Source organism: Polypterus senegalus, chromosome 1, assembly GCF_016835505.1.
Source record: "Polypterus senegalus isolate Bchr_013 chromosome 1, ASM1683550v1, whole genome shotgun sequence".
Classification (NCBI taxonomy): Eukaryota; Metazoa; Chordata; class Cladistia; order Polypteriformes; family Polypteridae; genus Polypterus; species Polypterus senegalus.
The window spans coordinates 35662216-35687324 of NC_053154.1; the positions used below are offsets into that span (position 1 = coordinate 35662216).

General features: G+C 37.2%; 1 protein-coding gene across 1 annotated transcript in view; it reads left to right on the top strand.

The window, feature by feature from the left end:
* oxa1l (OXA1L mitochondrial inner membrane protein) overlaps positions 1-21939 on the top strand; it is a 34294-nt gene extending 12355 nt beyond the window's left edge. Inside the window, exons 7-10 of the mRNA XM_039746209.1 lie at positions 5546-5650; positions 10771-10933; positions 14973-15053; positions 19568-21939. Coding sequence (XP_039602143.1) covers positions 5546-5650; positions 10771-10933; positions 14973-15053; positions 19568-19695 — 477 coding nt within the window. The 3' untranslated portion in view covers positions 19696-21939. The remainder of the gene's footprint in view (positions 1-5545; positions 5651-10770; positions 10934-14972; positions 15054-19567) is intronic.
* Positions 21940-25109: the final 3170 nt, after the last annotated feature.

Sequence of the window (25109 nt, forward strand, 5' to 3'; positions counted from 1 at the left end):
GGGTGAGATCTTGCATGGAGCCCCAGATCGAGGGAGATTATCAGTGGTCTTGTATGTCTTCCATTTTCTAATAATTGCTCCCACAGTTGATTTCTTCACACCAAGCTGCTTACCTATTGCAGATTCAGTCTTCCCAACCTGGTGCAGGTCTACAATTTTGTTTCTGGTGTCCTTTGACAGCTCTTTGGCCATAGTGGAGTTTGGAGTGTGACTGTTTGAGGTTGTGGACAGGTGTCTTTTATATTGATAACGAATTCAAACAGGTGCCATTAATACAGGTAACGAGTGGAGGACAGAGGAGCCTCTTACAGAAGAAGTTACAGGTCTGTGAGAGCCAGAAATCTTGCTTGTTTGTAGGTGACCAAATGCTTATTTTCCACCATAATTTGCAAATATATTCTTTAAAAATCAGACAATGTGATTGTCTGGATTTTTTTTCTCATTTTGTCTCTCATAGTTGAGGTATATCTATGATGAAAATTACAGGCCACTCTCATCTTTTTAAGTGGGAGAACTTGCACAATTGGTGGCTGATTAAATACTTTTTTGCCCCACTGTAATAATTATTTTGTTTCCCAAAAATGATTTGATTTTTATTTTATTGAAGTTGTAATTCTGCAAATACATTATTCTCATAAAAACTTTTGGTAGGTTACAAGATGCTCCAATAAAAATGTTGATAAATAAAACATCCTTATGCAGCCCACTGCATTTGCTCATTTAATTTGTTTAAATGCCTGGACTCCACTGCAATAAACAGTTCCACTCTTCCTGTTCATCTATAGTTTTGATCAGCAAGGCATAGGCAGCGTGAAAAAGATTTTTTTTAAAGTGTCAGGGTGTGCGATATTGGCAAAAATATTATATCTCTATTTTCTGAGACTTCGACAATAACGACAATTAGACTATACTTTGCATCCTTTAAAAATGTATTTGATCTACATCTTATTGATCTAGCTTGGTCTTGTTAATAGGATATTAATTGTTCCTTTACTAATGAGATTTAATGGAAACCACATTTAAGGAAAACAGGTCTTATTTATTTACTTAAAAACTGAAGTAAAATAACACAAACATTAGAATCATCAGTCAAAGTATTACTGAGATCAAACAGTGAAAGTATGAGTAAACTGTTTCAAAGTTGCCCACAGAATTTACACAAAAAATTGCACTAAGGTCAACAAAACTTACAATGAGAGCATTTTAAACAGACACTTACCCTTAATATAAACAAGATATGGATCCAAAGGGAATAAAATACTAATCATAATTGAACTACAGGGCATCAACATTACAGTGTTGATAAACATAAAGTGCTCTGCTGTAAGGTGAATTGTGCAACATACAAGAGAGAACAAAAATCATCAAGGTATCAGATATCATCAAGTAGCTCTTAAACTCTTTTTCAATGGCATTGTGCAGACACTCGCCTTCTGTAAATTCCTCTGTTTTTGGTTTTTTAAAATAGCTGCTAAAAGAGTTTTTTTTTCCTTTTCTGCTCCCTCCCCTGTGTCATCACCTGCTCCAACTTCATAGTGCAGACAAAGAGGTGTGTTTTTGTTTTTGCAAAGTGAGTGACATACTTGATAATTTCAGCTCACACATTGTTAAAACAACAATTAAGATATTGTCATTATGAGGGCAGCTCATAAACTGAATTAAAAAAATTTGTACATTTTTTTTTATATTTCCTTCATTCTTTGTAATACTAAGCCCTACCATGGATAATGTAGGTTAATGAAATGAATAGCTAAATAAGTTTAATTAAACTTTAATACAGTATTTTCAATGTAGCCTGTCATTGTGTAACCAATGAAATCATGAATTACACAAAGTCATCTTTTCTCAAAGGCAGAGGCGCATTCTTGCTGTTGAGCAGTTTATAAAATTAACATATTTCGGTGCTCATTAAGTGATCCTGTCTACGGTATTAACACAAGTTTATCATATCCCAGCACTGCTTGATGTGTAAAAATTGTAGTCTTGAATGATTTAATCAGATAGCAAAACCAGAATATATGGTCAAAGGAGGTAGTGCCAGAAGACCTGTCTCATAATCAAGTGAAGAATGGTATTCAGGTATATGACCGTTTGATTTCAAATTGTTTTGCACAGTTCATGATTTGAAAAGATTATGGAAAAATGTTCTCTGCTGTTGTGTACCAGTGGTTATGTACCTCTGCTTCAATTACATTTTGTTGATTTTTCTAAGTGAAAAGAAATTAGCACAGACTGTGCAGGAAGCAACAGTATAAACACAACACATTTCTGTAAATTTTAATGTACAATTATTATTTATTTGCCAAATTAAACAGATTGGAAAAAGTAAGCATAAAATATGGTACATACAAAAGTTTGGGAAATCGCAGCCCTCAGATGTTGGGCAACATCCTCCTCAACCACACCTCTACCTTGCTGAATGCTTCAAGCCCATGAAGATTATTGGGTTGTCTTGCATGTAGTGCATATTTGAAAGTTCCTTGCAAATTTTTAATAATATTCAAGTCTGGAGATTAAGGCCATGTCAACATCTCAATCTTTCATTTCTTAACTTATGGGCGATTTTGAGGTGTTTTTGGATTGTTAACTTATTATAATATCCAACATTTTTTAGGTTTCATTACCTTCATTGACTTTGAGACTATGTAATAATACTACTAATACAACCTTAGCTTCCAAGAATTGATGATACTTAACGGAGTCCATTTTACCTTTTCAATACTTCCTACCCCACTGACTTACTCGGAGGCTCTCAATAAAATAGGTCCACCCACATGCTTAACAGTTGACAAAATGTTCTTTTCTTCAGATGCTTCTCCTTTTTATCACCAAATGTACCTTTGGTATTTATAGCCAGTGTTCTATTTCTTTAATGATCACAGCAGTTGATTTGCCAATACTTCTGGCTTATCTAAGTATAAATATTGCATATTTTATATGTTCACTTTTGTAATGATGTTGTAGATAACCTTTCAATGCAGAGCATACTTGTTCAAACAACACCACACTTCGGTGCTAACAGAACCTTCTTGCAGGTTCTTTGCAGTGATTTGAGGAAGTTTTGCTTTGCCCCAGGGCAACACTTCATGGGGGAATGAACAACATCAGTCTTGATGCCCTATACTTTTGCCATCATCCTCTTTTCTACCACCATCCCCAGTGAATCCAGGTTTAGTCTGTGTGAAGTGTGTGTTTTTTTTTAAAAAAAAAAATAAACTTTAAAATACCTTGTCTGGTCTTGCAGCTTACAATGGGGCTAAAGGGTTCATAGGTGAATGCAAGAACCTCAAAACATACCTAATACGTTCATCTCGTATATCAAGCCAAAAAGTTACCGAGTATTGATCTGCATCTTGAGAGACACATTACAAAACAGCATATTGATGTTGTTTTTAAAAGTAAAAAAGCAAAAGGCAAATTATTTTTGTGAAATTGAGACATTTTAAAAGGAGATTAACTGTGCGGGTCCCTTAATAACATAGGAGAACATTTTGAAAATACTTCAGTTTGTGAAGTATTATATGATATTGACTAGCAGAATAACTAATGTTTTATCTATTAATTAGAAAGACATTTACTTGTTTTTAAATACAGTGCTGTGAAAAACTATTTGCCCCCTTTCTGATTTCTTATTCTTTTGCATGTTTGTCACACAAAATGTTTCTGATCATCAAACACATTTAACCATTAGTCAAATATAACACAAGTAAACACAAAATGCAGTTTTTAAACGATGGTTTTTATTATTTAGGGAGAAAAAAAATCCAAACCTACATGGCCCTGTGTGAAAAAGTAATTGCCCCCTTGTTAAAAATAACCTAACTGTGGTGTATCACACCTGAGTTCAATTTCTGTAGCCACCCCCAGGCCTGATTACTGCCACACCTGTTTCAATCAAGAAATCACTTAAATAGGAGCTGCCTGACACAGAGAAGTAGACCAAAAGCACCTCAAAAGCTAGACATCATGCCAAGATCCAAAGAAATTCATGAACAAATGAGAACAGAAGTAATTGAGATCTATCAGTCCGGTAAAGGTTATAAAGCCATTTCTAAAGCTTTGGGACTCCAGCGAACCACAGTGAGAGCCATTATCCACAAATGGCAAAAACATGGAACAGTGGTGAACCTTCCCAGGAGTGGCCGGCCGACCAAAATTACCCCAAGAGTGCAGAGATGACTCATCCGAGAGGTCACAAAAGACCCCAGGACAATGTCTAAAGAACTGCAGGCCTCACTTGCCTCAATTAAGGTCAGTGTTCACGACTCCACCATAAGAAAGAGACTGGGCAAAAACGGCCTGCATGGCAGATTTCCAAGACGCAAACCACTGTTAAGCAAAAGAACATTAGGGCTCGTCTCAATTTTGCTAAGAAACATCTCAATGATTGCCAAGACTTTTGGGAAAACACCTTGTGGACTGATGAGACAAAAGTTGAACTTTTTGGAAGGCAAATGTCCCATTACATCTGGTGTAAAAGGAACACAGCATTTCAGAAAAGAACATCATACCAACAGTAAAATATGGTGGTGGTAGTGTGATGGTCTGGGGTTGTTTTGCTGCTTCAGGACCTGGAAGGCTTGCTGTGATAGATGAAACCATGAATTCTACTGTCTACCAAAAAATCCTGAAGGAGAATGTCCGGCCATCTGTTCGTCAACTCAAGCTGAAGCGATCTTGGGTGCTGCAACAGGACAATGACCCAAAACACACCAGCAAATCCACCTCTGAATGGCTGAAGAAAAACAAAATGAAGACTTTGGAGTGGCCTAGTCAAAGTCCTGACCTGAATCCAATTGAGATGCTATGGCATGACCTTAAAAAGGCGGTTCATGCTAGAAAACCCTCAAATAAAGCTGAATTACAACAATTCTGCAAAGATGAGTGGGCCAAAATTCCTCCAGAGTGCTGTAAAAGACTCATTGCAAGTTATCGCAAACGCTTGATTGCAGTTATTGCTGCTAAGGGTGGCCCAACCAGTTATTAGGTTCAGGGGGCAATTACTTTTTCACAAAGGGCCATGTAGGTTTGAATTTTTTTTCTCCCTAAATAATAAAAACCATCATTTAAAAACTGCATTTTGTGTTTACTTGTGTTATATTTGACTAATGGTTAAATGTGTTTGATGATCAGAAACATTTTGTGTGACAAACATGCAAAAGAATAAGAAATCAGGAAGGGGGCAAATAGATTTTCACACCACTGTATATGCCTTCATGCATTTCTGTTTTAATATACTTTGTGTGACACTTTAATTGTTTTGGCTCTACATATATATTTTTTGATCAGTACTTATCTAATTTATCCATGCATTTATTTATAATTGATAACACCTTTGAGCATGGTTAGTGTAAACACCAGTTGATTTAGTTCAATTGTGGAATATTCTTTTGATATTTTGTAGTGTTTTTTCCTCTTTTGTATTGTCATGCTCTAAAATATATACTGTGAATACATGCACATATTCATACACATTCGTGCATATTCTGAAATGCACTGCTAAATTAATATATATATATATTTTTCCAATTTTTATATTTTCCAGCTGGGAGCAGAGACTGGTGTTGACAACCCCAACCTAAGGGCAATGAAGACAGTCTTTAGAATCATGCCAATTGCCATTCTACCTTTTACCATTTCCTTCCCCACAGTAAGTTGAATAACACATTTATATGTTGAAACAGTATCTAAGTTTACAATTAGTATAGTTTAAAAGCAGTTGAAGCAGTGTGAATCTTGTGAGTTAAAACCAAAAGATATAGAAATTATTTTGTTTTCTTCTGCATTACAGGTCTGCAAAATTTAAAGTTCTGAAAAAATAGTTTTAATTCTGAATAGTTATTTTTATTTGTATTCATGAATGTAGTAAAAACAATTAATGTCTCCATTATATCACATTTAAGTACAAAACTGAAAAAAAATTTAAGAGGTTATACAATTTATACAACATTTTTTAATATTAGTTTAACATGAAAAGTTTTAGTTAATGTTTTTAAACATACTGTGTATATATAAAGAAAACAGTACTTATTCATTGAGGTGCATATAAGTTCCTTAGCTTTTCTCACTTCTTATTTTCTTTGGTCAAAAACTTTGTCTGGTAGCTATTTTTTTCCTGGTGTGTGCCTATGAATCATCAAGAGTAGTCCACCTTCATACTGACATCCCAAAGTAACTCCTTTCCATGTCCCTAATTTCACTCCCCTTCATCCACTACTCCTAGATTGTCTGGAAATGTTACAATCCAGTTGCGTAAACTTAATAAATTTTTCACAAATTCTTTATAATTTGTATCTTTATTGTGACCTTTAAAGTTATAAGTTAGATCTTTGAGGGTTACCGGTTGTTGAGGTAATTCATCGCACCATCAAATTATACATCAGAAATCACAATACTAATATAATTCCAAACCCAGAAATGTTTGGCACAAAATATGTAAAACAGTTTCTATCTTTTAATTGGGCTTTGACAAACTGCTTCTAAGCTTAATTTGAAGCATTGGTAGCAGTACTTTGTCTGGATCCACTAAGCTAGGTCTGATGATGATTTTGGCACCAAGCTCTAGCTTTTTTTTTTAGACAGCCATTCCTTCTGAATCTAATAAAATTATCTGGCTTTGCTGTTACACTAACACAAAAAAAGCTGGGAATTTTGTATGCCCTGACTGCTGACACAGAAGTTACACAGAACGTTCTTGACCCCACTATAAATTAGAATACTCTAGACCAGAACAGACGATTCACCCCAACAAAGCTCACCAGTCCTATCCACTTAATAAGTCTTTAAAAAAAAAAAAAAAGTGTTAATAAAATATTTAAAAATCAATGGGAGAGGAAAATGAAGGACCATGGAGTGCAAATCTGTCCTGGTCCACAAAACATTAGAACATTAAAACAATCTGGCAAGCCATTCAGCACAAGAAAGCTCACCAGTCCTCTCCTCTTCGAGTTTTGAAAGTCCCTAAAATCTTACTGTCTACCACACTACTTGGTAGCTCATTCCAAGTGTCTATTGTTCTTTGTGTAAAGAAAAAAATTCAAATGTTTGTGTGAAATTTACCCTTAACAAGTTTCCAACTGTGACCCCGTGTTCTTGATGAACTCATATTAAACCAACAGTCTTGATCTGCTGTACTAATTCCCTTCATAATTTTAAACACTTCAATCATGTCACCTCTTAATCTTCTTTTGCTTAAACTGAAAAGGCTCAGCTCTTTTAATTTTTCTTCGTAATTCAACCCCTGTAGCCTTGGAATGAGCCTAGCCGCTGTTCCCTGGACATTTTCTAGCACTTTCTAGTACTTTTTGTAGCCAGATGAGGCCTCACCAGTGCATTATAATGCCTGAGCATCCTTGGACTTGTACTTTACATATCAGGGCGCTATATAACCTAACATTCTGTTAGCCTCCTTAATGGCTTCTGAACGCTGTCTGGAACTTGATAGTGTAGAGTGCACTACAACTCTTAAATCCTTCTTCTAAGTTGTACTCTCATTTTTAGACCTCCCATTGTGTATTCAGACCAAACATTTTTACTTTCTGTTGATACTGTACTATCTTACATTAACTGACATTAAACTTCATCTGTCATAAATCTGCACAAGCCTGTATGCTGTCCAACTCTTCTGTAATGATGTAACGGATTCCAAATTATCTGCAAATCCACATATCTTGCTGTCATCTGCAAACTTAGCACTGACCCCTGTGGAATACCACTCTTGGCATCAGGCAATCCTGATAAGGATCCTTGCACCATGACCCTCTGCTTCCTGTGTTTGAGCCAGTTCCGCACCCAGAACTCCCACATTGTTTAGTTTCATGGCCAACCTTTCATGTTGCACCTTATCAAACGCTTTCTGAAAGTCAAAATCAATAATATCATATGCTCCACTTTGATCCTTTGGTTGCTTCTTCATAGAATTCCAGCATGCTAGCAAAACATGACCTCCCTCTTCTAAACCCATGCTGACTATTCGGGTAAAACCCCTGTACTTGCCATGTGCTGCTCAATCTTATCCTTAATAATTTCTTCCATTAATGTGTGCACAGTGACTTCCTCTGCATATGTGTCAAAGGTTTATATATGTACCTGCTAGCCTGTTTAAGAACTTGAGGCTGAATATTATCCGGTCCTGGTGATTTGTTTGATTTCAGACTATTTAATCTGAGCAGAACTTCTCCCTCTACAATTTCTACATCATTCAGGACCTCCTTAGTAGTCCCATTTACTGCTGGGAGGTTACCAACTGACTCATTTGTGAAGACCTCAGAAAAATGCAAGTTTAGAACATCCGCTTTTTCACTGTCTATACCTTTTAATTCCCCTTTACTATTTCTACTATTTTTTACTATTTCTACTTTTAATTCCCCTTTACTATTTCTATTTTTACTATTTACTATTTCTGATACACTTGACCTCCTCCTTGACTGTTCTTTTGCTACTAAAATGCTGAAAGAATCCCTTAGGGTGTTCTTTTGCCTTATCTGCTATATTCCTCCCCAACTGTCTTTTGGCCTCCGTAGTATCCTTCTTAATGGTTGCCCTCATGTTCTCATACTCCCTATGATTCACTTTGTAGTTATTAGTATTATACACTTTATAGAGCTGTTTTTTCCTTTGTAGCTTTTTTTTTTAACTCTTTATTAACCCACTGTGATTTTTTTTAAAAATCTCCTGTTAATTCCAGATTTAGGTATGTAACTGTCCTACATGACATTTTTAAACCTGTTCCACTGCTCTTTGACCGTTGGGGGCATACTCTGATAGCATATTACCACACCCACCACATGATGAACCACCTGGATTTGGACCTGAGTGCAGTGGGTGACATCTCAGCACCACACTGGAACATTGAGGTTTTTTTTACTATGGCCGTAGTGCCAGTCCTGCCGCCAACCCCCAAGTTTTCCCTGTAAGTTGGAGGACCTGCTTGCAGGGCTGGCTGCAGATTAATGAAATACCCAGGACAGAGTAATTGTAGGTTAAGGATGTTGCTCAAGGGCCCAACGGAGTAGAGTCACTTCTGGTGTTCACCAGATTCGAACCAGAAACCTTCTGATTACTGGCGCAGATCACTAGCCTCAGAGCCACCACTCCACCACCTTCACTTTTTTCACACTTAAAAGGTTATCCCACTCTGTCCTCCTTAGACTTTGCTGCATCTGCTCAAAATCTGCCCAACCATAGTTAAACTTAACAATTTCAGTTTTTGCATTTGTACTGACACACTTACAAATCACTGAGAATTGTATTATATTATGGTCACTTTAACCTAGTGATCCAATCACCTCTACACCCTCAGTTCTATCCTGATTATTACAAAATACTAAATCCAGACAGACTTCACCCTGTGTTGGTGTTGGTGTTAAAAAACAGTTACGGATTATAGTCACTGAACTACAAACTCCTGCTCTTGTGCTCTGCCAAGGTTATCCCAGTTAATATTCGGATAGTTAAAATCCCCCATGACCATAATATCCCCGTGTAAACTTGCTTTTTTGATATTACTAAAAAGATGTGTTTTGAAATTACTATCGGCATAGTAATCCGATGTGCTTTACATGATGCAGAAAGAGAAAAAAGACAAAATAAATAAGATTTAAAATAAGGGAACACTAACATAAAAGTAAGGTCCGATGGCCAGGGAGGACAGAAAAATCAAACAAAAAAAAAAAACTCCAGACAGCTGGAGTAAAAAATTAAAATCTGCAGGGGTTCCAGGCCACAAGACCGACCAAGCCCCTCTAGGCATTCTACCTAACATAAATTACCTCAATCAGTCCTCATTGTATTCAGGATTCTCATAGAAGAACTTGATGATGACAGTCATTTCGTCTTCTGGTCTTTAATTCATCAGTGTAGGGACATCACGATGCTTTGATTAGGTGGTGGCGGCGCAGATCACCACCACAGAAAACCAGAAAAAGAACAGAAGAAGTAGTGGTTAGTATGGAATTTGAATACCATAAATAATAATGATAGTTATTTGAATATACTTTCCAGGCGAAGCCATGTGTCCTCACTAAGATGGGGTTCATTGTCTAACTGAAGAGGACTTACATTTAAATTCTGTTTGACATAAACAGCATCCCCACGCTCTTTTTCTGTTCTGTCAATCCTTCCTAAAAACATGTGTATCCCTCTATGTCATAATCATCCCCACATTTCTTTTTTAGCCAGGTTTCCATTATTGTTATATTGTAGTTATGCTCTGCTACATACAACTCCAACTCACATGCCTTATTTTTGATACTTCTAACATTAAGGCAAGCTATTTTTAATTGTTAATCCTTTTAAATTTAAATGTTGGGTTAGAATACATATTACTACGAATTTTTATTTTTACGCTATTGTTTATTCCTCCATGTATACTTGTAAACCTGCTCTGTCCTAAACTCCCTGCCCCTCAACAATCCCCCCCTCCCACATTCCCTACCTTTAACAATCCTTGGGCCTGTGAGTGAGTGAGTTCTCGATTTGTACCTGGTCCTTTTAAAATTAAGAATCATCCCTAGTGAGCATAACATTTTATTAAACAGAATCAATAATGGATGAATAAGTTGATTTTGTGATCTGTTTTAGAACAATATCAACTGTATATTTAAGTCGTTATTGGTAAATAATTTTTTAGTCCAAATTGTAGCTAATTGTGTTACAACAATGACGGAACTAATTTGCCATTTTTTTCTGATTGACTTTAACATTACTCGAAACACTTAACTTATGAGTAGGTTTAAAATCTAAGTTTGACCTTGTTCTTTCTCTCTTTAGGCCATTTTCACTTATTGGATGACTTCCAACATCTTCTCCCTAGCGCAAGTTATGCTTCTAAAGGCGCCTGCAGTGCGGAAGAAGTTAAGAATACCAGAAAGAGTCAAACATGATACATCTGTTCTTCCAACGCAGGAAGGCTTCTTCAAGAGCTTAAAGACAGGTAATTCTGGAAGAACAAGATCATATTTGCTGGGTCTTTTTATTAGCTGGTTCAGTTTTTTGTATACAGTATATTTGGTATAAAACTGAATTCAGAATGGCACCAATCTATTCTACTGTAGTTTAAATTCCTAAAATGGTTTTGGAATCTACATTGGTACTGTGTTCTCTTCCTACAGGAAATACCCGAAGTCAATTAAAAATGTAAATAAAAAATATTTCAATAAACAAATATGGCATGCAGAATTTTAAGCAAATGTCCTTGGACTGCGTGTGGTATATAGTGTGCATGCAGTTATGGTCGTCATACTATAAACATTCACAGTAGTACCATCAGAATCCTTGAACTGAAGGCTTTCTGCAGTCTTGAATAGAAAAGGCTTTTTGCTAACACTTAATCCAGGTCTTCAGAAGTCTCCAGTCAATGAGAAAAGTTCATCTAACAAATTCAGATAAATGACAAATAATGTACTCAAAGACAATGTTCAACATTAATGTTTATTAGAATCTTGCTATTGAATTGTGCAGGTTAAATTTAATTTCAAAAGATTTTTGTTGTTTTTAAGGTTTTTGTTCTTTTTGTTAAATCTTTGTCTTATAGTCACAGTCTAACTTGAAAGCCTTACTGTGTGAAAAAATATTTCACAAAATCCTGGCACCTTACTTGATACATCAAGATTTTTTAATATTCATTTTGTTCAAGTTTAAAAATAATGACTGTGTAGTGTCTGTAATGTTGAATTATTGAGCTATGTTATATGGGATAGAGACGGTGGCACTGACCAGAAAGCAGGAGACAGAGCTGGAGGTGGCCGAGTTAAATATGCTAAGATTTGCACTGGGTGTGACGAGGATGGATAGGATTAGAAATGAGGACATTCGAGGACAGCTCAAGTTGGACGGTTGGGAGAGGAAGTCAGTGAAATAATGGCTGAATTTACCTTTAGGTATGTTTTTGTGACACTAACCTTTAAGTCTTAATAGGATTATCAGCCCATAAGTGACATTAGAATGTGTCACATTTAAATGATTGCTTAAATATACTGTATACATTATCTCATTTACAATTATTGTGGCTACACATTACATTGACGTATATTTACATCATTAATGTGCTTCTTCCACAATGACCAAGATTGGCAGAATTAGGATTAAGTACATTAGAGGGCCAGATCAGGTTGGACGGTTTGGAGAGAAAGTCAGAGAGGCGAGATTGCATTGGTTTGGACATGTGCAGAGGAGAGTAGCTGGGTATATTGGGAGAAGGATACTAAGGATAGAGCTGCTAGGGAAGAGAAAAAAGGGGAAGGCCTAAGAGAAGGTTTATGGATGTCGTGAGAGAGGACATGTAGGTGATGGGTGTAACAGAGCAAGATGTAGAGGACAGAAAGATATGGGAGAAGATGATCCGCTGTGGCGACCCCTAACATGAGCAGCCGAAAGAAGAAGAGTGTCTGTAATGTTGAGTCCTATCTTAAAAATATATCTGAATTCAAAACGTATTAAATTTTACATACTGGAAGATTACATGGCTTGCTCTTGAGCTAAGGGTGGGATTCAGCTTCTGGCTGTCTGTTTTTATTAAGTCATACTGTTTTCAATAATAATTCTATACAACTCCCAATGAATGATATGTGGTGATATGACTGGTAGAAAGGCTTGGGGATGGGGATGTCACAAGATCTGATATTTCAGTACTAATTTGATACCAAAGTTTCCAAAAGTGTAACGGTACCAGTTTTTTGTTTTTTTTTTGTTTTTTTTTTAACAGTATTGGCAGTACTGAGAAAGTCGGTACTGCACTCATGCATGACTGCAAGTAGACAAATTACTCCAGGAGGCACAATAATACAGTACATGATAAAAGCAGTAATAAAGCTACATATGAAAATTACTCAGTAATGATGCTACAGCCCTGCATCAACACATTTTAAAAAGAAAAACAGCAGAGGTCATATCTGCAAATGCTTTTGTGTTGGTGCAGGGGAATTTCAGTGTGCAAGTGCAGGAATCATACTTAATATTAAAAAAAAAAAAAGAAGCAAAACGCACACAGGCTTGTGGTATTGACACTTTTACCCCATTATAGAATTAGTTTAGAAACAGATTTGTGTGTATGTTGGGAGTGAAATAATGTTACCGATCAAATGAGATAAAATCATTTAACTTGTATTGTCACACATATTTCTAAGAGAAGTTGAAATAATGAGATTAATTGCTTCTACTCAGTTCCGATAAATGAATGGAGGCTTGCCATTCATTCTCTGTTTGAAATGAGCCAAGCAGTGTATTAATTCAAGCATCGAGGGAACCTCGTATGTAACTGCAGTAACGCATGTAGGGATGTTGGAGGAATGGCAGTGCAGCACTAACAAAAGTCATTACATGAGAACATCGAGCGAGGCACGATTCAAATGAAGTGACTATTTGACATATTTATACCAGCAATGACATAAGTTGGTCCATTTCAGGCATGAGCAATAACAGTCTGGTTAGTCATGAAAGAAACCATGAAAACAGCTCTTTAATAGGAGTTCTGAAATAAAGGATTAATTTGAAATGGACAAGTACGATTTTACACAGGAATCTTTAAGTTTGGTACGAATGTTTAAAAAAAAAAAGGGGGGGTTGCAGATTTGTAATATTAAAGCACCATGAGTTTCTGACATTTAAAATTGGAATTAATTTGATTCATCTGTTAAATATTACTATTTAGTAAAATTATTAACCAGCTAATGGTACAAATACAAATCATAAAATAGCAAATGTTGTAAACATAACAGGCAAAACCAGACTTAAAAGCATGTTGTTACAAAAACAGCTTTAAAGAGTTTGTTTAAATGTGAAGATCATTCTTTATAAACCATACAGTATGACAAAATCTCCCACCCCCCTCCCTGAGGAAATTGCATTAAAATTCAGCACTTTCATTGAATTTAAATATTTATGAATGCCAATACTTGTTCACCTGTATTTTAGTTGGGTAACTACAGGGTGGCCCACGAAAAAGTAGCCCGCCTTCCTGCCAGAGTGGCGCACCGATTGACTACCCTCATCACGAAAGCTGTGTAGACGTCGTGCAAACGTGTGAGTACGAGCTGAGCGACATGTATTCAATTCCACAAAGAATCGCAATAGTGGAGGCGTACGTTCTCACGGGTTCCATTAAGGAAACGCGGGACATTTTTGCACAGGATTGTCACCAAAGGATTGTGGCCGCCGAGATCGCTGGACTTAAGCACTTGTGACTTTTATCTGTGGGGCAATTTGAAGGGAAAAGTGTACTCTAATAACCTGAGAACTTTACACCAGTTAAAAGACAATATTCGTAATGCAATTCGGAGCATTGGCGCCCCAGAGTTGCGTCGTGTATATGACAACAGGTTAAGGTGCGCCCAAAAATGCATTGATGCACAAGGAGATCATTTTCAGCACTTTCTGTAAAGAGTGAGTAAAGATTTTTGCATTTCAAGTTCTTTCTTTCTTCATGGAAGGGCGCCTTTTTTGCCAGGGAGGTGGGCTACTTTTTCGTGGGCCACCCTGTACTTTATGGATATACTGGTATTGAAAGCTGCTGTTACCGATAGTAGTTATATATTTTGTATTGTGTTTCTGAAAAAGGTACACTATTAATCACTTCAGTAATGGAGGTACTTAATAAAAAGCTATTGAATGTTGTGGTATTTGATAGGCATTGAGTATCGTAAAATGTCACTGCTATTGGTATTGAATGTACTTGGCACACAAGATGGCAATAATGTGATCTGCAACTCCTTAGCTGGTTGGTCACACCACCTGCTATGGTCTGAAACGAACAATTTGGCAACTGTTTTTTTTTTTTTTTATTTTATTACTATTATTTTTAGGCATATCATATTAATAGTTTAATTTTTTTGTACAACTTTTTCAATTACAAATCATAAAGGTGACAATTGAAACAGTGTTTTTACATTCATGCAGATTTTCATTAACTTCAAATAACTTGTACATATATATATATACAGTATATATTAAAAGAAAAATGTTCTGTCTTTGCTCAGGTTGGAAAAATGCACAGCTTGCTCACCAGCTGGAGGAGAGGGAGCAGAAAATTAAAAATCACTTACAGTTGGCGGCTAAAGGTACTTGAAATTGCATTTGATCCTTGTGTGATAAAATGCACAAAGGTCACTAGTTTTTTGTTTTTATTTTGAATACAAATAAATCATGTAAAAGAAATTTCAAGAGTTTAGCATCTTTCATAGGTTACATTTGTAGTTTTTCTCTTAACTAATTGGCTCCGATACAATTGTTGCCTTTTTATCTTTTGACTCTTCATAACTAAATAAACTTAAGAATTGTTATTGGGTTCATTTGTATATCACTTCTGTTGATCCCAATTCATACTTTGACATTCCAAGTCATACATTTTATATATAAATGTCTACGCATGGAATTTTGTGTATCTATCTGTCCAGCCTGGAAGTACGAGGCTACAGCATGAAGCTCAAAGAAAGCAACTCTGTTGCCAAAGTGGAACTGGCAAGAAAAGAGAGAGACTTGCTTAGCTGTTAATACACAAGCGAGGCGAGCACATTGGCAAAACAAATCCACCGAGGAGTGAGAAACTTGCTTAGCCGCTGATAGACAATGAAGACAAGTACGTCGGCAAAACAAAACTGCAGAGAAAAGCGAACCTCACCTAGCTGCTAATGCACAACTGATGGGATTGATTGAAGTGCCAGAATCCATGGTGTCTAGGAGCCCAGGCATTTTACAGCACAAACTTACACAGCTAGTGTGTGTGTGTGTGTATATATATATATATATATATATATATATATATATATATATATACACACACACACACACACACACACACACACACGAGGGGGGACCCAAAAATAACTGGAAATATTTTTTTATGTTTAATTTAATTTTCTGTATAAACTATAATTAGTTTCCTTCAAAGTACTCTCCATTGGTGGAAATACACTTATCTAACCGTTTGCTCCATTGTTCGAAACATTTTTTAAATTCGTCTGAAGTAATGCCCATTAATGCTCTGGTCGTTTCTTGTTTTACCTCTTCGACGTCAGCAAAACGCCTTCCTTTCAAGTCTTTTTTCATCCGAGGGAACAAAAAGAAATCACACGGAGCTAAATCCAGTGAGTAGGGTGGGTGGTTCAGGGTTGTTATACCGTTTCAATAACAATAGTTTCTGCATCACTTTTTTCAAGAAGAAAACAAAATTTCACTGCCGCGCGTTGCTCACGATAATCGGCCATCGTAAAAAAATGACGCTTGCACAAAACTACTTTTCAAAATTCACTGAACACAAGCACAACCTTCCAGACTGATGGCACTTGGCAGACTGACTTGTGAGGAGTGTAACTAGATCGCCCTAGTGGGCCAACCATGTACTACAAGTACCAACCTAACAATAACAAAATTCTGATTATTTTTGGGTCCCTCCTCGTGTATGTATGTATATATAGTAATTTGATACTATCCCTATGTATGGTGTTCGCGTCAATACCTCGACTCAATACAAGTTAGAACCATGCAATGGGACTCTGCCTCTGTAGTTAGAACATAACTTGGGAAATGCGGAAGCACTATTGCATGATTGGCTAAGAATGTTCGAATGCTTCAGTGATGCAGCTGGACGACCGAGCAGATAACAGTAAGTTCGGTTGGTTTTTTGGAACGTTGGTTTGGTGGGGCGTACTTTCCAGGACTAACATCGTCGACTGACGTAAACCCTTCGACAGCTCCAGAACCGTAAGTAATTTAGAACGTATCGCGATTTGCTTGGTACGTCGAAATCTATTTTTGTGCAGTTCGGTTTTGGCATCCGTCCTTCTGACATCTATTGGCAAACTGAGTAATGATGGCTGGGTATTAACAACGGTCATTGTTTAAATTTTAGCCGACCTCAGATCTAAAATGACCACGCCAACATAATTATTACTCCGACTCTGATTAGAGTCGTAAAATATGGTTTGTTTTGAAAATTTGTTTGCAGTAAAAAATCAAATGAGGTGCGCCGAAGAGCTGAGTTCACATCTCGCAGCCCCGTTTAAACAGACAGCTCTTCATTACATCGGCCGAAGAGGTCTATTTTAAGCACAAATCAGTGCTTAGGGAAAAAAACCTTTTAAGATACGTGATTCTTTCTCCCTTTGTGGATCCCTAGCTACAAATATGCAAACGATATCACAGACCTTTGTTTCCATAGTATATATGTGTGTGTGAACTTCCTCCTTTCCCAAGGTTTCTTCCATTTTTTTTTTCCCTACAAGGTTTTTTTGGGAGTTTTTCTTGTCTTCTTAGAGAGTCAAGGCCTGTTAAAGCCCATTGTGGCACTTCTTGTGGGATTTTGGGCTATACAAAAATATATTGTATATTATATACAGTATGTATGTGTATATAATATAGTGTTTGTGAGTTTTTGATACAGTGTCAGCCAAATAATACAAATATTCAACATGTGTTTTACCCTTATTGGGGCTCGTTAGGTGTACACACTTTTGCGTCCCCTTATGGGGATCGAACCTTGGACGTCAGCGCCTGAGGCAAAGCCAGATGTACCATATATAGGTATAGGAATCCAAACTGCATTGCTAACATTTGCTCTGCAACATCTATGTAAATACACAGGATAATCTATGGTACTTGCACAACTAAATGCATCCTTCTGATATATCCCAACAAAGAATCTACCTCCTTACTCTGCTTCTGCTTCTTACACAGCCTCTTCTGCTTCTTTCGGCTGCTCCCGTTAGAGGTTGCCACAGCGGATCATCTTCTTCCATATCTTTCTGTCCTCTGCATCTTTTTCTGTTACACCCATCACCAGCATGTCCTCTCTCATTACATCCATAAACCTTCACTTAGGCCTTCCTCTTTTCCTCTCACCTGGCAGTTCTATCCTTAACATCCTTTTCCCAGTATTCTCAGCATCTCTCCTCTGCACATGTCCAAACCAATCCAATCTCAACTCTCTGGCTTTGTCTCCAAACTGACCTGACCCCCTAATGTATTTGTTCCTAATTCTGCCAATCCTGGTCATTGTGGAAGAAGCACATTAATGATGTAAATATACGTCAATGTAATGTGTAGCCACAATAATTGTAAATGAGATAATGTATACAGTATATTTAAGCAATCATATAAATGTGACACATTCTAATGTCACTCACGGGCTGATAATCCTATTAAGACTTAAAGGCTAGTGTCACAAAAACATACCTAAAGGTAAATTCAGCCATTATTTCAGTGTGTATGTTTGTGTGTTATGTGCCATAACTGAGTATTCCCATGTTTACAATGGAGACAGCTAAAATATTTTAAATGTTTCCACAGCCAAAAAAGAGGAATGAGTTGACTCAAGAGCTTTTGATTATTAGATGCAATAGACTTACACATTCTTAACCGCAGAAATAGATTTAAAACATTAACTTCAGTCACAAGAAAGGGAATGATGATGTGTAATACACTGCAGAGCTGAATCTCAGCACTTTGTTTTAAAATATTACGTTTCTATATTACTCTATCCTGACCCAAGTATAAAGATGATATTATATTAGTTGACTAGGTTCCACTTGTGTCCAATCAAAATGTCATGTCTGTCACATGATGTGTGTATAACTAAAAAGCCTGAGACTTTACAGCACCACTAAGCAAGCAACATGAAGGCCAAGGAGCACTCCAAACAGGTCAGGGACAAAGTTGTGGAGAAATAGAGATTAATGTTGGGTTATAAAAAAAAATCCCAAACTTTGAATATCCCATGGAAGAGTATTTAAATCTGTTCTAAGAAAATGGAAAAAATATGGTACCAATTCACATCTGACAAGAGAAGGCCACTCAGCAAACCGGGCAAGGCTGGCATCAAACAGAGATGCAACAAAGACACCAAGCATAGCACTGAAGGAGCTGCAAAGATCCACAGTGGTGATGGGAGTTTCTGGCCATAGGACCACTTTAAACCATATAATCCACAGAAGCAGCTCTTTATGGAAGAGTGGCCAGAAAAAAAGCCATTGCTTAAAGAAGAAAAATAAGAAAACATTTGGAGCATGTGGTGGACTCCCCAAATACATGGAAGAAAGGTCTCTGGACAAATGAGACTAAAACTGAAACTTTTGCCCAGCATTGAAAATGTCGTGTGTGTTGTGCAAACCCAACAACACCAAGAACACCATTCCTACAGTCGAGAATGGTGGTGGCATCGTCATACTGTGATGATGCTTTTCATTGGCAGGAACAGGAAAATGAGTCAGGACTGACGGAAAGATGTATGGCACTAAACACAGGGCGATTCTTGAGGAAAACCTTTGTATGTCAGCCAGAGATTAGAGACTGGACAATGAATGACCCTAAACGTACTGCTAAAGCAACACTGAGCTTTAACGTGCTGTGAGCAAAACGTATGCAAATCACCTTAAATGAAACTTTGTAAGGTGCACTTCAATCATGTCTGAAATGTTTGAATTGTAATTTGAAAATGTGGAGCAGAGTGGTAAATCAAAGAAAAATGCGTCTTTGTCCAAAACATTATGGGGGCACTGTGTGTGTGGGTATACATATAGATAGGTAGAAATATGCAGATTTATGTTTTTGCTGACTTTTATTTTTTTCTTTACTCAAGGACCACTGAGACAGACGTTTACCCAGAACCCACTTCAGCAACATGTGCCCCAAGCTGGACCTCCAGGAAATGCTACAGTTGCGCAAAACAAGACAAAGAAGAGGCCCTGGGAAGATACAATAGGCTGAGCAACAGTTTTATGTCTTCATTACGGACTCCACATTTTATCTGTTCACTTCCAAACCGGAAATCTCACCATTGAAGCATTCGATGCAAATCCATCCTGAACAGCTCGATTAGGCTACTCCACACCTCTTTTTGATTTTGTTTTGTCATCTACATGTTGGAAACTGTTTTTGGAAAACTGCAAAATGTCCAATCTTGGCTTTATATAAGGTGATAGACAGACACCCCTGTTGAACCTGTCATACAACATATTCTGTGTCAATAAGTGGGCAGTAAAAATATCAGAATAGATACGAGTTCTTAGTGTGTTTTTACTGGCCTTCTATTTCACTCTGTCAGATGGAGATCTTTCTTTCAAAACAGTAGATTGCTCTTCTTTAATATGGAACTGTGAGCTGATAATGAATGTAACGCTTAACGTGAGCACTCTTTTCATACACTCAGGGAGGAGAAGTGTTTTTATTATTCATTAGGTTTACGTGAGGAAATTATCACTTAGATTTGACATTGACATTTTGATGGTCTGTTTGTATAAAACTCTTCCAACTGAATGCAGTATTTTTATGTTATTTGACTTCACAGAGGTAGGTTTGATATGATAGGAGATGCCCTTTGTTCTGTAGCACAGTGAACCTGATGCGTTTCTTAAGAACTGCTATTGCTGATTGTGAGGCCTTGTCGACACAAAGGCCTACGGCTACACCTGTCCACTTAGCATGGCAGTTTGTTGACTCACTTTGGCTGTACGGAATAAATTTGTGGAAGGTCTTGTTTGTGTTTCTCTCACTTGTACACATACATGGAGAGAAGAACGCAAACAGATGAGGAAATAAATTTAGGTCTGGTGTAGTAGCTTTAAGCAGACTCTGTTTGGAATCCCTTATTGAAATGTTGTATGGATGCTTGTTCTCCCCAACCCAGGCTGAGCTTTTTCTACCATGAAAACTTTATTCTTTTTTGTTTTTTGTATGCCAGCTGAGAGTTCACACTACACTATTCTTAAGACCATATTTCATTTCTCATTAATGTAAAAAAGATGAATTAGATAGGAATCATGTTTTATTCCATGGCCAGTGGTCTCCAGTTGCCTGCTATTGTCCATTATGAAATCAAAGAATGTTTTTCATTTCTTTCTGGACCATTTTAGAGGTCGCTGTAGTACCGTTCCCTTTGAGACGCTGCCGATGAAATGAGCAGTGCCGTTTCACACAGTGGCCATTGCTGCTTTCTAACACCATAGCTGGATGGATACCTGCATTCATTAAATAAATTCACTTTTAGAAAGTGTTATTTGTACACTCATTTCCTTTTTATCTAAAGCTAGAGTTTGGTTGAAGAATTCAAAATATTCAGTGTAAAAGTCTGCAATAATAGGAAGGGGACAAACACTCTGTGATGTTCTTGTCCAAATGTACAGTATAGTAACAGCCTGAGGCCTACTGTGCAAACTGCTCATTCTGGAGAACTTTGTGTCCAGCACCCCCTGCCCAGTCACACTCTTCTAGAGATGTGAACAGGTCGTCGTTCTCGGCTTTATGTTCTCTTTTTTATTTAGTCATCTGATTAGAGTGGTGTAGTTTGGCCGCAGCTTTGTGTTTTGATTAGGGTGTTGTATCATCAGCAGATACGAAGTTCACAGCCTCTCCTGTCAAGTGGACATGTTTATGTGGTGTATCAGGAGAGGAGGGAGATGAAGGGTAACACTTGAGGAATGTCTGAGCTCAGCTATTGGACCAGAAGGATTTAAGCAAATGATTAAAGTCAGTACATATTAATATATATTTTTTGTTGCATTACTGTACTTTCAGTATGTTCTTTCTACATTTTTTGAAAATAATGGAATCTCTTGGATTTTGGGAAAGTACAATTCTGTTTATTATGATTTAGGTTGCCTTTTTAATTATCTATTGATCATAATGTTACTCAGCGATATGAAATTAGTTGTGCATGGTTCAAATTAGTGTGATAACTTGATTAGGACCAGGGTGTTGTTACTTCGCAGCCATAGGCCAGTGATCATTGTCTGAGCCCCCATTTACTTAACACTGGGCTTTTTATGGTTTATGATTGAATTTTAATAGATGAATAATAGACTGCCCCTTTTCAGTCAATCAAAGCTGATTTTGAAATGAGAAAGCTTTATTTAACCTTCGTCAAGTAAACAGAGACGTCTCAGACAGTTGTTTCATTTTATTCTTCTCTTGCCGAGGTTGCATGTGGTTGTGCCACTGAATAAAAGGAAGTTTCTGTGTACTATTTTCATTTTGTTCAAATGCTATAAGATATTATTTGGCTGGCAGGCAGGATGGCCTAATGGAAAAGTTGCACCTGCAAACCTCCACAGTGCTGCACAGTTTGACCTTCTTCAGGTGTCAGTTAGTTTGTGTTTTTACTGTAAACAAAAATAAGGAAATAATTCTAGAATACTTACACAGAAATGGGGTGCATTAAACATTTTTGTTCTTTTTGTTTTATTTAATTGAAAAAAATTCCCAGTTTCATCAGGCTATCTTGATCTAACTGTAAGAAATATTGTTATAATCAGGGCTGTGGTGTCCGTAGATAAATCCTTCGACTCCGACTCCTCTGTATTTAAGATGCTGATGTATCTAATGTTGATTAAAGGAAGGCGACATACACGTCATTTAACCACAGAGCTACTGGCTGACTCTCTACTGTATTGGCCAGTTTAAACAAAAGACAGGAACCCCTGAACACACATCAGGCCATAGCACACACCTCCACCTACATCATCACACTTGTTTACGCTCAAATGAACTTTAAGTTAAACACATTATATCTGAAATTAAAATGAAAACTCTTATTGTAATGTACCATAATCCAGATTACAATATGTGAATGTCAGGTTGTATATTAGCTCATCTGAACTTCACACTAGTAGTAACACAAATCTGCACTGGGCTTTATTCTTACATCAGAGAAGTACTTCATTAGGTCTATTGTTTGTGAAATGGGACATTTGAACTTGCTGTATTTTTTTTAATACAATTTAAATTTATTAGGAGTCAGAGTTGGTACATTTTTGCCGACTTCGACTCCAGGTACCCAAAATTGACTCCACAGCCCTGATTATAATAGCAGAACCCATAATATCTTGATATTACTACAGTCATAAAGAGGTTATGTTTTTAAAACAAGCTCTAAAAGAAGTGCTGAAAGAAAATTGACGTTTCCTGTACAAAAACAAGAGTAGCACTATTTACTCACATCACTGTTTTTGCCAGAAAAAGAAAATTGGAAGTTACAGGCCTAATTCTGTGGTGGTGGTTTTTTTTTTTTTTAAATAGTCAACAATTTCTTCCTCTATTCTAAAATATGTGAATTTTAAATTTGTAGCATTTGCGGTTTATAGTGTATGTTTCATTTTTCAGAACACAGTCTGCAAGGATCCCAAAAATCCACAAAATCAAGTATCAAGTCCACCCAGTCAAGTTGTGCAGGTCCTCTTCACGTGCCACGATTAAGACACAGACTGTAGAAATGTGCTGTGACCAGAAGTTTCTCGTTGATGACCCAAAGTCTAACCAGCTTTTGACATCAACAACAAAAGAGAATACAAACTGTGAGGAAGAATTGAAGAGTGGTGAGGTATGAGAGTCAGATGATAATAATAATAATGTATTGGGATTAGTTATTTGGTCAGCTAGGTTCACTCTTCATTCACAGATAAAAAACAAAGAACAAGGATTGTGTTTGCTGGGTACCCCAAGTTTTAATTCTTGAAATGAAGCATCACCATGTCCAAAGGAAGCCTCTGGCTAATGAACTCAGACTGAGTGAATTTTTAAGAGGCATTCTATAAATCTGGAAAACATTTGGATGCAAGGCTCGACCCAGAGTCCAAACAACAATTAAAAACTGTGGAAGCATGTCAATTTTCCAATATTAAAGAAACTATCATTATTCCTAAAAACAATGAGAATAACCTTCATCCACCTATCTGTTCATCCATTTTCTAAAATCTTTCAGTTTAGCCTATCTTGGCAGAATTTAATAGAAATCAGAAACCAACTGGATGAAGTGAAGCATTCCTCGTAACGGCAGGTCTGACAGTGGGAGGATGTCTGAATACCTGCAGGAAATTCAGGTTATTATAAAGTGGTGTGAAAAACTATTTGCCCCCTTCCTGATTTCTTATTTTTTGCATGTTTGTCACACAAAATGTTTCTGATCATCAAACACATTTAACCATTAGTCAAATATAACACAAGTAAACACAAAATGCAGTTTTTAAACGATGGTTTTTATTATTTAGGGAGAAAAAAAATCCAAACCTACATGGCCCTGTGTGAAAAAGTAATTGCCCCCTTGTTAAAAAATAGCCTAACTGTGGTGTATCACACCTGAGTTCAATTTCCGTAGCCACCCCCAGGCCTGATTACTGCCACAGCTGTTTCAGTCAAGAAATCACTTAAATAGGAGCTGCCTGACACAGAGAAGTAGACCAAAAGCACCTCAAAAGCTAGACATCATGCCAAGATCCAAAGAAATTCAGGAACAAATGAGAACAGAAGTAATTGAGATCTATCAGTCTGGTAAAGGTTATAAAGCCATTTCTAAAGCTTTGGGACTCCAGCAAACCACAGTGAGAGCCATTATCCACAAATGGCAAAAACATGGAACAGTGGTGAACCTTCCCAGGAGTGGCCGGCCGACCAAAATTACCCCAAGAGCGCAGAGACGACTCATCCGAGAGGTCACAAAAGACCCCAGGACAACGTCTAAAGAACTGCAGGCCTCACTTGCCTCAATTAAGTTCAGTGTTCACAACTCCACCATAAGAAAGAGACCGGGCAAAAACGGCCTGCATGGCAGATTTCCAAGACGCAAACCACTGTTAAGCAAAAAGAACATCAGGGCTCGTCTCAATTTTGCTAAGAAACATCTCAATGATTGCCAAGACTTTTGGGAAAATACCTTGTGGACTGATGAGACAAAAGTTGAACTTTTGGAAGGCAAATGTCCCGTTACATCTGGCGTAAAGGAACACAGCATTTCAGAAAAAGAACATCATACCAACAGTAAAATATGGTGGTGGTAGTGTGATGGTCTGGGGTTGTTTTGCTGCTTCAGGACCTGGAAGGCTTGCTGTGATCGATGGAACCATGAATTCTACTGTCTACCAAAAAGTCCTGAAGGAGAATGTCCGGCCATCTGTTTGTCAACTCAAGCTGAAGCGATCTTGGATGCTGCAACAGGACAATGACCCAAAACACACCAGCAAATCCACCTCTGAATGGCTGAAGAAAAACAAAATGAAGACTTTGGAGTGGCCTAGTCAAAGTCCTGACCTGAATCCAATTGAGATGCTATGGCATGACCTTAAAAAGGCGGTTCATGCTAGAAAACCCTCAAATAAAGCTGAATTACAACAATTCTGCAAAGATGAGTGGGC